Raw genomic sequence first — 13758 nt, 5'->3', positions numbered from 1 at the left:
AACGTCACCAACGTGAACTTCGACCCTAGCGCTGAATTCAGCATTGGGTCCTAAGCACGCCAGGTTAACCTGGCATGCAAGCAGGCTGACAGTGGCGATGTCTGCAGCTCTTAAAGGGACACACTCATTCAGGTAAGTTTGAATTTAAGGGTTTGGACTGGGTTTTATTGATTTTATTGAAGTGGTGGCTTGCTGCAATAGATGTGAAAAAGTTTTTTTTAAGTGTGTAGGGAGTGCTGCTGGATGCTTGCAAGGGCTCAGATGGTAAATTAAGGCCTTTGAGAAGATAGAACATGCTGCGAATACTCAGCAGGTCACGCAACATCCGTGGAGAGAAAAACATAGTTCACATCTCAGGTTAGCATGCTGCCTGACCAACTGAGTATTTGCAGCATTTTATGCTGTCATTTCACATTTACAGCGTCCACTTGGAAGAGGAGGAGCAATCAGATGGAAGGATGCATCCCAGACAGCCCCTTTGTGGCCGGGATATCCAGGATGGAATCATCCGCCTGCGGTCCCACTGGCTGGGCAGGCTGCCTCTTCCTGTTGACCCACTGGCTGGGCAGGCTGCATTTCTTGGGTGTGTGAAATGAGGAAGGCACAAGGGTGGAGTTGTGCTGATGGGAGGGTGGGAAGCCTAGATGTGCATGCCAGAAGGAGGATAACATATGAAGATACCAGCATCTTGTATCCTTTCAGTCCCGCCGCTGTCCAAGGGCTCAACCATGCCCCTGCCAAGAATGGCCTGCACCGTCTCCGCTAAGGGGGTGAGGTGAGGCTAGGAATGGGAGATGTGACTCGTCATTGGTGCAGATTGTTGGTAGGTGAGTGATTGGGGGTTGTGCATTGAGCAGTGTGTGAGGCTAGTGGTGCAGTTGGTAGGAGACGGCTTTTGAAGATGCATTCACTGACCTTGACTAGTGGTCTGAGGCCATGAAGCTTCTTTGGGAACTGGAGCCAGGTGGTGGGGGGCAATACTGCTGGCAGTGACGGCCTTAGTGATGTACTCCCACATCGTTATTTCTGGAGGGCCTCCTGGCCCCTATGGGTAGAGGGCCGCTCTTGCAGTGTTGACCCTCCCTGCACAAAGCTGGAGTGCTGCGTGTGAGACCCTCGATGCCCCTTCCCTGGCTTGCTGAGCCAGTTGAGTTAGTGCTGAGGCAGTTTTCCCATTTGTTGAGGTTAGGAAGGTAATTCAGCTTTAACAGCTAATTCACATTTGGAACTTCTTTTAAATATTGAATATTTCTTAAAAGGCAGAAAGAGCTGAAAAATGTATTGATTCACTGCATTTTATTTTGTATTGCTTCAGTGTGCATGGCCCCTTTAATTCTCAGACCACTTCATTACCCACAATTCCTTGTGAGCTCCATAGCTTCGCTCACAGAGGCTGTGGGAAGCTGCAACGTTGGACCTGGACAGAAACTTCGTCCCGGATCTCTCCAACAACGCCATCAGGACGGCGTTGCATGGAAGGTGAGTGCTGCGCCACCTATCTCCATGTCCCCCAGACCAATTTCACTTGGTTAGCGTTGCGGCCATTTCCAGCAGCCGTTAACTGCCGGCAACTTTGCTGGTGAAAACAAATTTTTCCCCCCTTTTATTTGCAGACTTTTATAACAGTTAAAATAAAACTGAGACTGTGGAAACCAGAGCAAGAAAGGGAGAAGACACCGCATAATAATATTTTCCAAATAGTACCATGGCTGTGATGGCCGAACACTCCTCACTGGTGACACCAACAGGAGATATAAAATCTGATAAACAGAGGCAAAATCATTCACCTAGGGAGACTGACTGACTGCTCCACAAGTGGAAAGGGTCCATGTAGGCTGGGCTGAGATAGGTCCGACTGTTCCAAGGAACTGAACATTGGCCAGAATCCAGCCTCAATTCATAAAAAATTTGGCTCTATCCTTTTGGTTGAAGGCTTCTGGTAAATGTACAGTTTATTTTGGTGAGTTTGTATAAATCATTTATAAAACAGAGCATCTAAATAAAAACTATTTCTAGTACTTCAAAGAAATGGAGATTGGTGACGGACCTCAGTTCAGGAGACAGGAATCAGTTTCAAACATACACATTCAATATATTTTTAATTCAGGGTGTCTCCTGACGGGCACCTAATTTTCCCATTTGTAGGTCCTTCCAGGGCCAATGTGGTTCCAGGTGTCGCCTATGCACTCCAGTCCCTCTGGTGCCCACCGGTCGCGGAAGGCCTCAAGCGTACTGTCGGACAACGCGTGCTCCTTCTCCATAGACACCCGGGTGCGGACATGGCCGGGAGGGAGCCAGGCAGTCAGGTCGAACAACCCCCTCGACTGCGCGCTGCCTGAACCTGTGGATGGCCACCTTGGCCAGGCCCAGGGGCAGTCCTACGAGGAGGTCCACCGACTTGCCCGCTCCCCCTGCACCAGGTGACCAAAGATCAGGAGCATGGGACTGAAGTGCAGCCAGAAATTGAGGAGCAGCCCCATTAAAAAGTGGAAGAGGGGCTGCAACCCCTCACACTCCATATAAATATGAAACCTGGACTCCTACAGGCAACCTGGGAATCCGTTAATTTACTTTAAAATCTATTGGATGGGACTGCTCCATGCAACACTCTCTCGGACTATTGCTAATGCCTCTTTATGATTGGCCTCCGTGAGATGTACAACATTACTCTGCTGGGCACATTATGTCTGATTTGCCATTCCCCCTGCAGAGAAACATCTGGCCTCAGTAACCCATCTCCCTAAGCAGCTCAAAGCTGCCAGGATAGGTGAGTTGAACCAGTGTCCTCTCATTAGCGACGCAGCACGTGTCCTCCTCACATTCCATGTGTGCTCCAGTTCACACTGCCACCTTAAAATGTCCCATCTTAGGCATCCAGTGTCAGCACAAGCACTCCCAATTCCATACAGCACGGAATAAAGCTCCCTCTACATTGTCCCGTCAAACACTCCCAGGGCAGGTACAGTACGGGTTAGATACAGAGTAAAGCTCCCTCTACACTGTCACATCAAACACTCCCAGGGCAGGTACAGCACGGGTTAGATACAGAGTAAAGCTCCCTCTACACTGTCACATCAAACACTCCCAGGGCAGGTACAGTACGGGTTAGATACAGAGTAAAGCTCCCTCTACACTGTCCCATCAAACACTCCCAGGGCAGGTACAGCACGGGTTAGATACAGAGTAAAGCTCCCTCTACATTGTCCCGTCAAACACTCCCAGGGCAGGTACAGTACGGGTTAGATACAGAGTAAAGCTCCCTCTACACTGCCCATCAAACACTCCCAGGGCAGGTACAGCACAGGTTAGATACAGAGTAAAGCTCCCTCTACACTGTACCATCAAACACTCCCAGGCAGGTACAGCACGGGTTAGATAGAGAGTAAAACTCCCTCTACACTGTCCCATCAGATGCTCCGAGGTCAGATGTAATATGAGTTGCTGTACAGCTCCCTTTACTCTGCTATAACCTCAGAAGTGTTTCCTACAGCATTTGACACATTTTCCTTTCCTAAACCAGCCATCCTGTGGCCCCGGAGAGGGATGTTGCCAATTTAGTGCCATGGGATCACACCAACTAGCAACTGAGTTAGATTGCCAAAGATATTTCATGTAGGACCATTCTACTTGGAGCTGTACATGATTCTAGGCCTCAGAGGTGAAAGGCGAGAACCTAGCCCAATGCAGCATCCAGGACTCCTCCCCATTCATTTATTTTTAAAAGGAATACTAAAATTGTAATTGTCAGCTGATGAGAAACATGGTCCTGTATGACCCAACAGAAGAAATTAGTTATCTCTCTGCTCCACTGAACTTTAACAGTTAAATGGGTCCTTACCCTTTTCAGCGACGGAGAGGTTGGGGTCACTACACGGTTTGCAGGGTCCGACCACCTGCTGAATCAGGGCCCGCTGGAAACTAGAAGGCTGTAATGAGAGTGAACCATCAACATGAGCACAAGTCCGCATAACACAGAGCTGACAACAATAGACAGTACTATACTCCCCAATGGCTATTCAGGGAACAGATACTTAAATGCCCAGCCCACTCTATTACTTCCATTCAGTGAGCTCCCTTTTGGTTATTTTACCTGATGGTGCTGTTGTCAAGAGCAGTTCCAACTTCAGTGGCAGTGCTGTGTGGTAAGTGAGGTCAAGATGCAGCAGCATCAGAACAGCAATGTGAACATTTGTCCTTGCAGTAGGTGGGCTGAACATTGAGTCCACCTGTACAGGCCGGTGATGTAGCTTCCCAATCGCCTTTCTCCAACCACCAGGCAAGGTCTGACAGCCAGAAACTAAAGATTTTCAGGCAATGTGATTGGGTGGCTGTGTGTTGGTGCTGGTGGAAGATAAACATTTTGGCACCGGAAACCAGAACTACCTCAGGACAAGGTTATCTCACAGCATTGTGTGAAGGCGTGTGTGTATCAGGAATTTTATCAGACCAGTAACTGTTTGGGTGACTTAAACTACACTTAAAACTCCCAAAGTTCCCACACCTCAGACCTTTCTGCCCTCCTATCCTCACTAATCACTCTCCAAATAAACTCCCTTCCCATATCCATGGCCATCGCCTCGTCTTGTCATCTTTGGTGGCCTCTCCGCTCCTGAGATTTCTATCACCAATAACGCCATCTCCAACCACTTCCTCATTGACCTTTCCACCTATATTGTAACCCTTCCACCACAACCCTCTGTGCATGGACAAGATGCTCCCTTAGCTCCCTCATTAATTCACTCTCAAACTCCAAACTCCTTGTCATCTGCCCTCCAAGATAGCTTTGTCACCAGGGTCCTACCAAGCTGCTCCCTCACATCTCCATTTCAACCCTTGCTGGATCCCTTGGACAGTCACCATCGTTGTGTCATCAAATCCAAGGGCTGCAACTTCCAAGCACACATGGTACACAACTGGTCTTGTTATTCAATGCCAGATCTAACTCAACCATGTCCAGCAAACCTCATTCTGTAGCCAATATCTTCTACTACACCAGGATCATCCTAAGTGGCAAGACAACCCTAGGCTCCATGATTAACTGCTCCCTCAAACTCCTGTCCCTTGCTCCATCACCCCTCACCTCCAATATTAAGTGCAAGAGTTCATTGATTTCTTCACATTGAGAACTACAGCTCTACAGCTGTAGGAGACATTTCCTCCTCTTTCCCTTCCACTCTCTGAACTCCCGCAAGTCCTCCATCCATTCCAGCCTGACACCCATCAATCTGCAATTTCTCCATCATCCCACCCCACACCCTCTTCCTGTTCTCATCTGTAAGACCCACCTCCTGCTCTTTCCAGGCTCTTGCTGACACTGTTAATGGCTTCCTAAACTCAGGGACCATCCCTCTCCATTTCAAAGCTACCATCACTTCCCCCTCAAAAAATCCACCCTCAACCCATCCAGTCCAACTGCCTTTCCTTTCTAAGTTCCTCAAATGTATTACCTACCCCAATACTTCCTGTTCGGATCCCTCCATACTGGGATTGTCCGAATCATAATGTTGACATGGTGCTGATTAAAGGTGTGAATGAAATCCTCTGATCCTGTAATTGTTGTGGATTTTCCCACCTTGTGCTCCTCTCCACTGCGTTTGACATGGCTGACCACACCATTTTTCTCTATTACCTCTCCTCCATTGTTCATCTCTTTGGAACTGCACTTGGATGTTTGCACTGTTAACTATCCAGATGTAACACATCTCCAGTAATGGCTTCTCTTCCCACCCTGCACCACCACGTCCATATTCTCTCAGGGATCTATCCTTGATCTCTTGGTAACATCACCTGTGAGCATGGGGTCAGCTTCCATATGCATGCCGATGACATCCAGTTCTACCTCTCCACTACCTCCCTTGACCTCATGACCACCTATGTTCTGTCTGGCACAATTTTTCTTCAACTGAACATTGGGAAGACCATAGCCATTGTTTCTGACCCCATACCATAAACTCCATTCCCTTTCCACTGACTCCATCTCCTTCAGGGCCACTTTAAAAAACCTACTCAAAAACTTGTCTTGAACAAGCTTTCAGTCAGTCCTCCTAATCTCTCCCTGCAAGGCTCAGCATCTGTTCCTATAGCTATTTCCATTGTGATGCTCCTTTTTTACATTTAAAAGGTGCAAGTTGTTGTTTAGGCATGAGATGAAGTCTAGCTCTACAATCCCAGATGTGATAAATCCCCTCTTATACACCTGCCTCTGCATCAGTGACGTTAGATGCCTTTTTAAATCTGTAACAAAATAACAAACTGGCATCTACATAGTGCCTTTAAAGTAGAAAAAAAGTCCCAAGGCACTTCACAGAGGCGCAAGGAAAAAATGGACACCAAGCCAAAGAAGGAGATATTAGGATGAGCGACCAAAGGCTTGGTTGAAGTGGTGGGTTTGAAGGAGGAGAGGCAGCTGAAGAGGCGAAGGATAGACAGAAAGGAAAAGGAGGTGGGTAGCTCTGTTAAAGGATGAGATCAGTGCAGTAGTAAGAAATGATATTGGCTCAGAAGAGCAAGGTGTAGAATCAGTTTGGGTGGAGATAAGAAATAATAAGGGAAAGAAGTCGCTGGTGGGCATAGGCTATAGGCCCCCTAACAGTAGCTACACTGTTGGACAGAGTATAAATCAAGAAATAATGGAGGCTTGTAAGAAAGGTACAGAAATAATCATGGGCGATTTTAATCTTCATATTGATTGGACAAATCAAATTGGCCAAGGTAGCCTCGAGGAAGAGTTCATAGAGCGTATCCGGGATGGTTTCCAAGAACAATACATTGTGGAACCAAACACGGAGCAGGCTATCTTAGATCTGGTACTGTGTAATGAGACAGGATTAATAAATGATCTCATAGTAAAGGATCCTCTCGGAAAGAGTGATCATAGCATATTTGAATTTCAAATTCAATTGGAGGGTGAGAAAGTTGGGTCTCAAACCAGTGTCATGATCTTAAATAATGGCAATTACAAAGGTATGAAGGCAGAGTTGGCTAAAGTGCACTGGGAAAACAGATTAAGGTGTAAGACGGTTGATAAGCAATGGCAGACATTTAAGGAGATATTTCATAACTCTCAACAAAAATATATTCCAGTGAGAAGGAAATACTTTAAGAGAAGGAAGAACCATCCGTGGCTAACTAAGGAAGTAAAGGATGGTACCACATTGAAAACAAAGGCATACAATGTTGCCAAGATTAGTGGAAGGTAAAAACCAGCAAAGGACGACTAAAAAAAAATAAAGAGGGAGAAGATGGATTATGAGAGTAAACTAGCAAGAAATATAAAAACAGATAGTAAGAGCTTCTACAGGTATATACAAATGAAGAGAGTAGCTAAAGTAAACGTTGGTCCCTTAGAGGATGAGACTGGGGAATTAATAATGGGGAACAGGGAAATGGCAGAGACTTTGAACAAATATTTTGTATCAGTGTTCATGGTAGAAGACACTAAAACCATCCCAATAATACATAATCAAGGGGCTATAGGGAGGGGGGAACTTAAAACAATCACTATCACTAGAGAAAAAGTACTCGGTAAAATAATAGGACTAAAGGTGGACAAGTCCCCATGGCCAGATGGCCTGCATCCTAGGGTCTTAAAAGAAGTGGCTGCAGAGATAGTGGATGCATTGGTTGCAATCTACCAACATTCCCTGGATTCTGGAGAGGTCCCAGCGGATTGGAAAACTGCAAATGTAACGCCCCTATTTAAGAAGGGAGGGAGACAGATAGCAGGAAACTATAGACCAGTTAGCCTAACATCTGTCATTGGGAAAATGCTGCAGTCCATTATTAAGGAAGCAGTAGCAGGACATTTAGAAAATCATAATACAGTCAAGCAGAGTCAGCATGGTTTTATGAAAGGGAAATCATGTTTGACAAATTTGCTGGCGTTCTTTGAGGAGGTAACGAGCAGGGTGGACAAAAGTGAACCAGCTGATGTGGTGTATTTGGATTTCCAGAAGGCATTCGATAAGGTGCCACATAAAGGTTACTGCACAAGATAAGAGCTCACGGGGTTGGGGGTAATATATTAGCATGGATAGAGGATTGGCTAACTAACAGAAAACAGAGAGTCGGGATAAATGGGTCAATTTCCGGCTGGCAAACGGGGATCGGTGCTGGGGCCTCAACTATTTACAACCTATATTAATGACTTGGATGAAGGGACCGAGTGTACTGTAGCCAAATTTGCTGATGATACAAAGATAGGTGGGAAAGTAAGTTATGAAGAGGACATAAAGAATCTGCAAAGGGATATAGATAGGCTAAGTGAGTGGGCAAACATTTGGCAGATGGAGTATAATGTGGGAAAGTGTGAGGTTATCCACTTTGGTAAGAAAAATAAAAAAGCAAATTATTATTTAAATGGAGAGAGATTACAAAATGCTGCAGTACAGAGGGACCTGGGGGTCCTTGTGCATGAAATACAAAAAGTTAGCATGCAGGTACAGCAAGTAATCAGGAAGGCAAATGGAGTGTTGGCCTTTATTGCAAGGGGGTTGGAGTATAAAAGCAGGGAAGTCTTGCTACAACTGCACAGGGTATTGGTGAGACCACACCTGGAGTACTGCGTACAGTTTTGGTCTCCTTATTTAAGGAGGGATATACTTGCATTGGAGGCAGTTCAGAGAAGGTTCACAAGGTTGATTCCCGAGATGAGGGGGTTGACTTATGAGGAAAGGTTGAGCGGACTGGGCCTATACTCATTGGAGTTTAGAAGAATGAGAGGTGATCTTATTAAACATATAAGATAGTGAGGGGGCTCGACAAGGTAGGTGCAGCGAAGAAGTTTCCCCTCATGGGGGAATCTAGAACTAGGGGGCATAGCTTCAGAATAAGGGATCACCCATTTAAAACTGAAATGAGGAGGAAGTTCTTCTCTCAGAGGGTCGTAAATCTGTGGAATTTTCTGCCCCAGAGAGCTGTGGAGGCTGGGTCATTGAATGTATTTAAGGTGGAGATAGACAGATTTTTGAACAATAAGGGAGTGATGGGTATATGGGGAGCGGGCAGGGAAATGGAGCGGAGCCCAAGATCAGATCAGCCATGATCTCATTAAATGGCAGAGCAGGCTCGAGGGGCCAAATGGCCTACTCCTGTTCCTATTTCTTATTGGGGAGGGAACTCCAGGGTGTGGAGCCTAGGCGACTGGAGGCAATAAATAAATAGAGATTTTAAATCTGTAATGACAATTAGCTGTAACATTATGTGGCAGAATGTTTACATTGAATCAGAAAGGAAACACAAGATAAGATTTCAATTCAGTGTACTCGAGTGTATCTGGGTTTTTCTAGTACAGCATTATCAAAGTTACTGTGGTAAAATGGCAGATGTCAGTTCTACCTATGTCTACAGCATGATGTGACAGATACCCAGCAGCATCTCCATGATGTTTAATGTCTATGAAATGTCACATTCTGTGTCCAGTAGCTCACCTGTCCATTCTCCATCATGGCTGGATACATGGCACTGCTTGGCCTGTCCCTGTGAGGAGGCAGCAACATCACAATCTCCCGTGAGTGACGGTACTTGTCAGACAATGATGGGGAACCTGAGCATAGATGGAAAGAGGAACAGTAGATTAGGAACCACAATAGACAAAGACAACAAAACCGGAGAAGAAATGGGAGAGGGAGATAGAAAAAGGAAGGAAGAATATGGAGGCAGAGAGGAAGAAAAGGGAGAAAGAAAAGGAGAGAAAGGGGGAGAGAGAGAGAGAGAAAGGGGGAGAGAAAAGGGGGGGAGAGAGAGAGAGAGAGAGAGAGAAAAAGGAGGAGAGAAAGGGGGACAGAGAAAGGAAGATAAAGGGAAAGGAAGAAAGAAGATAGGGGAAGGGGAGAAAAGGGAAGAGGGAAAGGGGGAGAGAGAGAGAGAAAGGGGGAGAGAGAGAGAGAAAGGGGGAGCGAGGGAGAGAGAAAGGGGGAGCGAGAGAAGAGGGAGCGAGAGAGAAAGGGGGAGCGAGAGAGAAAGGGGGAGCGAGAGAAGGGGGGGCGAGAGAAGGGGGAGGGAGAAAAGGGGGAGTGAGAGAAAGGGGGAGGCAGAGAAAGGGGGAGGGAGAAAGGGTGAGGGGGAGAAAGGGGGAGGGAGAAAGGGGGAGGGAGAAAGGGGGAGGGAGAGAAAGGGGGAGGGAGAGAAAGGGGGAGGGAGAGAAAGGGGGAGGGAGAGAAAGGGGGAGGGAGAGAAAGGGGGAGGGAGAAAGGGTGAGGGAGAAAGGGGGAGGGAGAGAAAGGGGGAGCGTGAGAAAGGGTGAGGGAGAGAAAGGGGGAGGGAGAAATTGTGAGGGAGAGAAAGGGGGAGGGAGAAAGGGGGAGGGAGAGAAAGGGGGAGCGAGAGAAAGGGGGAGGGAGAGAAAGGGGGAGGGAGAAAGGGGGAGGGAGAGAAAGGGGCAGGGAGAAAGGGTGAGGGAGAGAAAGGGGGAGGGAGAGAAAGGGGGAGGGAGAAAGGGTGGGGGAGCAAAAGGGGGAGCGAGAGAAAGGGTGAGGGAGAAAGGGTGAGGGAGAGAAAGGGGGAGCGAGAGAAAGGGTGAGGGAGAGAAAGGGGGAGGGAGAAAGGGGGAGGGAGAGAAAGGGGGAGGGAGAAAGGGTGAGGGAGAGAAAGGGGGAGCGAGAGAAAGGGGGAGCGAGAGAAAGGGTGAGGGAGAGGAAGGGGGAGAGAGAAAGGGTGAGGGAGAGAAAGGGGGAGGGAGAAAGGGTGAGGGAGAGAAAGGGGGAGCGAGAGAAAGGGTGAGGGAGAGAAAGGGGGAGGGGGAAAGGGTGAGGGAGAGAAAGGGGGAGCGAGAGAAAGGGGGAGCGAGAGAAAGGGGGAGCGAGAGAAAGGGTGAGGGAGAGAAAGGGGGAGTGAGAGAAAGGGTGAGGGAGAGAAAGGGTGAGGGAGAGAAAGGGGGAGAGAGAGAAAGGGTGAGGGAGAGAAAGGGGGAGTGAGAGAAAGGGTGAGGGAGAGAAAGGGTGAGGGAGAGAAAGGGGGAGGGAGAAAGGGGGAGGGAGAAAGGGGGAGGGAGAGAGGGGGAGGGAGAGAAAGGGGGAGCGAGAGAAAGGGGGAGGGAGAAAGGGTGAGGGAGAGAAAGGGGGAGGGAGAAAGGGTGAGGGAGAGAAAGGGGGAGAGAGAAAGGGGGAGCGAGAGAAAGGGTGAGGGAGAAAGGGGGAGGGAGAGAGGGTGAGGGAGAGAAAGGGTGAGGGAGAAAGGGTGAGGGAGAGAAAGGGGGAGCGAGAGAAAGGGGGAGCGAGAGAAAGGGGGAGCGAGAGAAAGGGTGAGGGAGAAAGGGGGAGGGAGAAAGGGTGAGGGAGAAAGGGGGAGGGAGAGAGGGTGAGGGAGAAAGGGTGAGGGAGAAAGGGTGAGGGAAAAAGGGTGAGGGAGAGAAAGGGTGAGGGAGAAAGGGTGAGGTAGAAAGGGGGAGGGAGAAAGGGGGAGGGAGAAAGGGTGAGGGAGAAAGGGTGAGGGAGAGAAAGGGTGAGGGAGAAAGGGTGAGGGAGAGAAAGGGTGAGGGAGAAAGGGTGAGGGAGAGAAAGGGTGAGGGAGAAAGGGTGAGGGAAAAAGGGTGAGGGAGAGAGGGTGAGGGAGAAAGGGTGAGGGAGAGAAAGGGTGAGGGAGAAAGGGTGAGGGAGAAAGGGTGAGGGAGAAAGGGTGAGGGAGAAAGGGGGAGGGAGAAAGGGTGAGGGAGAAAGGGGGAGGGAGAAAGGGGAGAGAAAAAGAGGAGAATGAAAGGGGAGAGACTAGGAGAGATAGGGAAAATAGAGGTGAGAAAAAAGGGAGAAAAGGAGAGATAAAAATGGAGATAAGAGAGAGAAAGTGGATAGAAAGGAGAGAGATAGAATGGGGTGAGCAAGAGGAGAGAAAGGTGGGAGAGAGAGAAAGGGGGGAGAGAGAGAGAAAGGGGGGAGAGAGAAAGAAAGGGGGGAGAGAGAGAAAGGGGGGAGAGAGAGAAAGGGGGGAGAGAGAGAAAGGGGGGAGAGAGAGAGAAAGGGGGGAGAGAGAGAGAAAGGGGGGAGAGAGAGAAAGGGGGGAGAGAGAGAAAGGAGGGAGAGAGAGAAAGGAGGGAGAGAGAGAAAGTGGAGAGAAAGGGGGGAGAGAGAGAAAGGAGGGAGAGAGAGAAAGTGGAGAGAAAGGGGGAGAGAGAGAAAGGGGGAGAGAGAGAAAGTCAGAGTGAGAGAAAGGGAGACAGAGAAAGGGAAAAGAGAAAGGGAAAAGAGAAAGGGAGAGAGAAAGGGAGAGAGAGAAAGGGAAAAGAGAAAGGGAGAGAGAAAGGGAGAGAAAGAAAGGGAAAAGAGAAAGGGAGAGAGAAAGGGAGAGAGAGAAAGGGCGTGTGCAAAAGTGGGAGAGAGAATGGGGGAGAGAGAGGAAGGGGAGAGTGCAAGGAAGAAAGGGAGGAAAGAAAAGCGGAGAAAGGGAAGGGAAGAGAGGTGAGAAAAAATGGGAGAAAAGGAGAGATCAAAGTGGAGAGATAAGAGGGGGGAAGGGGACAGAGAGAGAAAGGAGATAGAAACGGAATGACAGAGAAGGAGGACAGAGAGAAAGGTGAGGGAAATAGAAAGAGAGCGAAAGAGAAAGGGGAGGTAGAGAAAGGGGTAGTAGAGAAATGGGAGAGAAAAAAGGAGAGAAAGGGGAGAAATAAAAGAGGAGAGATAAAAAGGAAGACAAAGAGAAAAAGGGGAGAGAATGAAAGTGAATGTGCAAAAGGGAAAGTGATGGAAAGAAAGGGTAGGTTCATAAGGGAGAAAGAAGTGAGAGTGTTAAGGTAGAGTGCGATAGGGGGAGAATAGAGGGAAAGTGCAGAATGGAGAACACCAAACGGCAAAGAAAGAGAGAAGTAGGGGGAGACAATGAAAGAAAGTAGAGGAGGAAAAGAAAAGGCAATGGAAAGTAAAAGATAAAGAAGAACAGTGCTTTAGGAACCACTAGAGAGACTTAACTGAGCAGTGAGATTGAGAAGTGAGAAAGGAACATGTAATCAACACAGAGGTTTTGACATTCCATCCTCCTATCTATATATAAAATATATATATATCTCCAGATTCAATCTCCTGTTCTATACATGTGCAGACACTTCATCTACTCCCATTACACTGTTTGCTCCCTATGTAGGTGCAGTGTTACACTTGGACTAACACAGTAGTGAGCAGCAATGTTGTAGAGCAGGGATGCCCAAACTTTTGGAGCTGGGGGGTGGAAAAATATCAGAACCAGTGAGTGGGCTGTATATAATTGCAGAGAAATGTGAGCTCCCAATACACAATCGGCAGGAATTTCCCTCTCCTTCACTGTAAGTCCCGGCAGAAATCCTGGTATAACAACAGAAAATGCTGGAAACACTCAGCAGGCCAGGCAGCATCCATGGAGAGAGAAACAGAGTTAATGCTTCAGGTCGGAGACCCTTCTTCATAGAAACATAGAAGATAGGAGCAGGAGTAGGCCATTCGGTCTCTCGAGCCTGCTACGTCATTCAATGAGATCATGGCTGATATCCAAATTCAGTACCCTGTCCCTGCCATCTCCCATATCCCTTGATCCCTTTAGCCTTAAGAAATATATCTAACTCCTTCTTGAATATATTTAATTAATTGGCCTCTACTGCCTTCTGTGGTAGAGAATTCCACAGGTTCACCACTCTTTGGGTGAAGAAATTCCTCCTCATCTCTGTCCTAAATGGCTTACCACTTATCCTTAGACTGTGACGCCTGGTTCTGGACTCCCCGGCCATCGGGAACATCCTTCCTGCATCAAGTCTGTCTAGTCCTGTTAGAATTTTATAAGTTTCAATGAGATCCCCTC

General features: G+C 47.8%; 1 protein-coding gene across 6 annotated transcripts in view; it reads right to left on the bottom strand.

The window, feature by feature from the left end:
- dock3 (dedicator of cytokinesis 3) overlaps nucleotides 1-13758 on the bottom strand; it is a 1512713-nt gene that overhangs the window by 47594 nt on the left and 1451361 nt on the right. For all 6 annotated transcript variants that reach the window (XM_086001262.1, XM_086001257.1, XM_086001258.1 and 3 more), the window contains 2 exons: nucleotides 9429-9544; nucleotides 3839-3926 (listed from right to left, as the gene is read on the bottom strand). In XM_086001262.1, coding sequence (XP_085857388.1) covers nucleotides 3839-3926; nucleotides 9429-9544 — 204 coding nt within the window. The remainder of the gene's footprint in view (nucleotides 1-3838; nucleotides 3927-9428; nucleotides 9545-13758) is intronic.

The sequence above is a fragment of the Somniosus microcephalus genome, chromosome 11 (assembly GCF_052327205.1).
Source record: "Somniosus microcephalus isolate GS21.2 chromosome 11, FLI_Smic_1.0, whole genome shotgun sequence".
Taxonomy (NCBI): Eukaryota; Metazoa; Chordata; class Chondrichthyes; order Squaliformes; family Somniosidae; genus Somniosus; species Somniosus microcephalus.
Note: the sequence above shows the minus strand (reverse complement) of the source record. Positions and strands in the feature narration are given on the sequence as shown.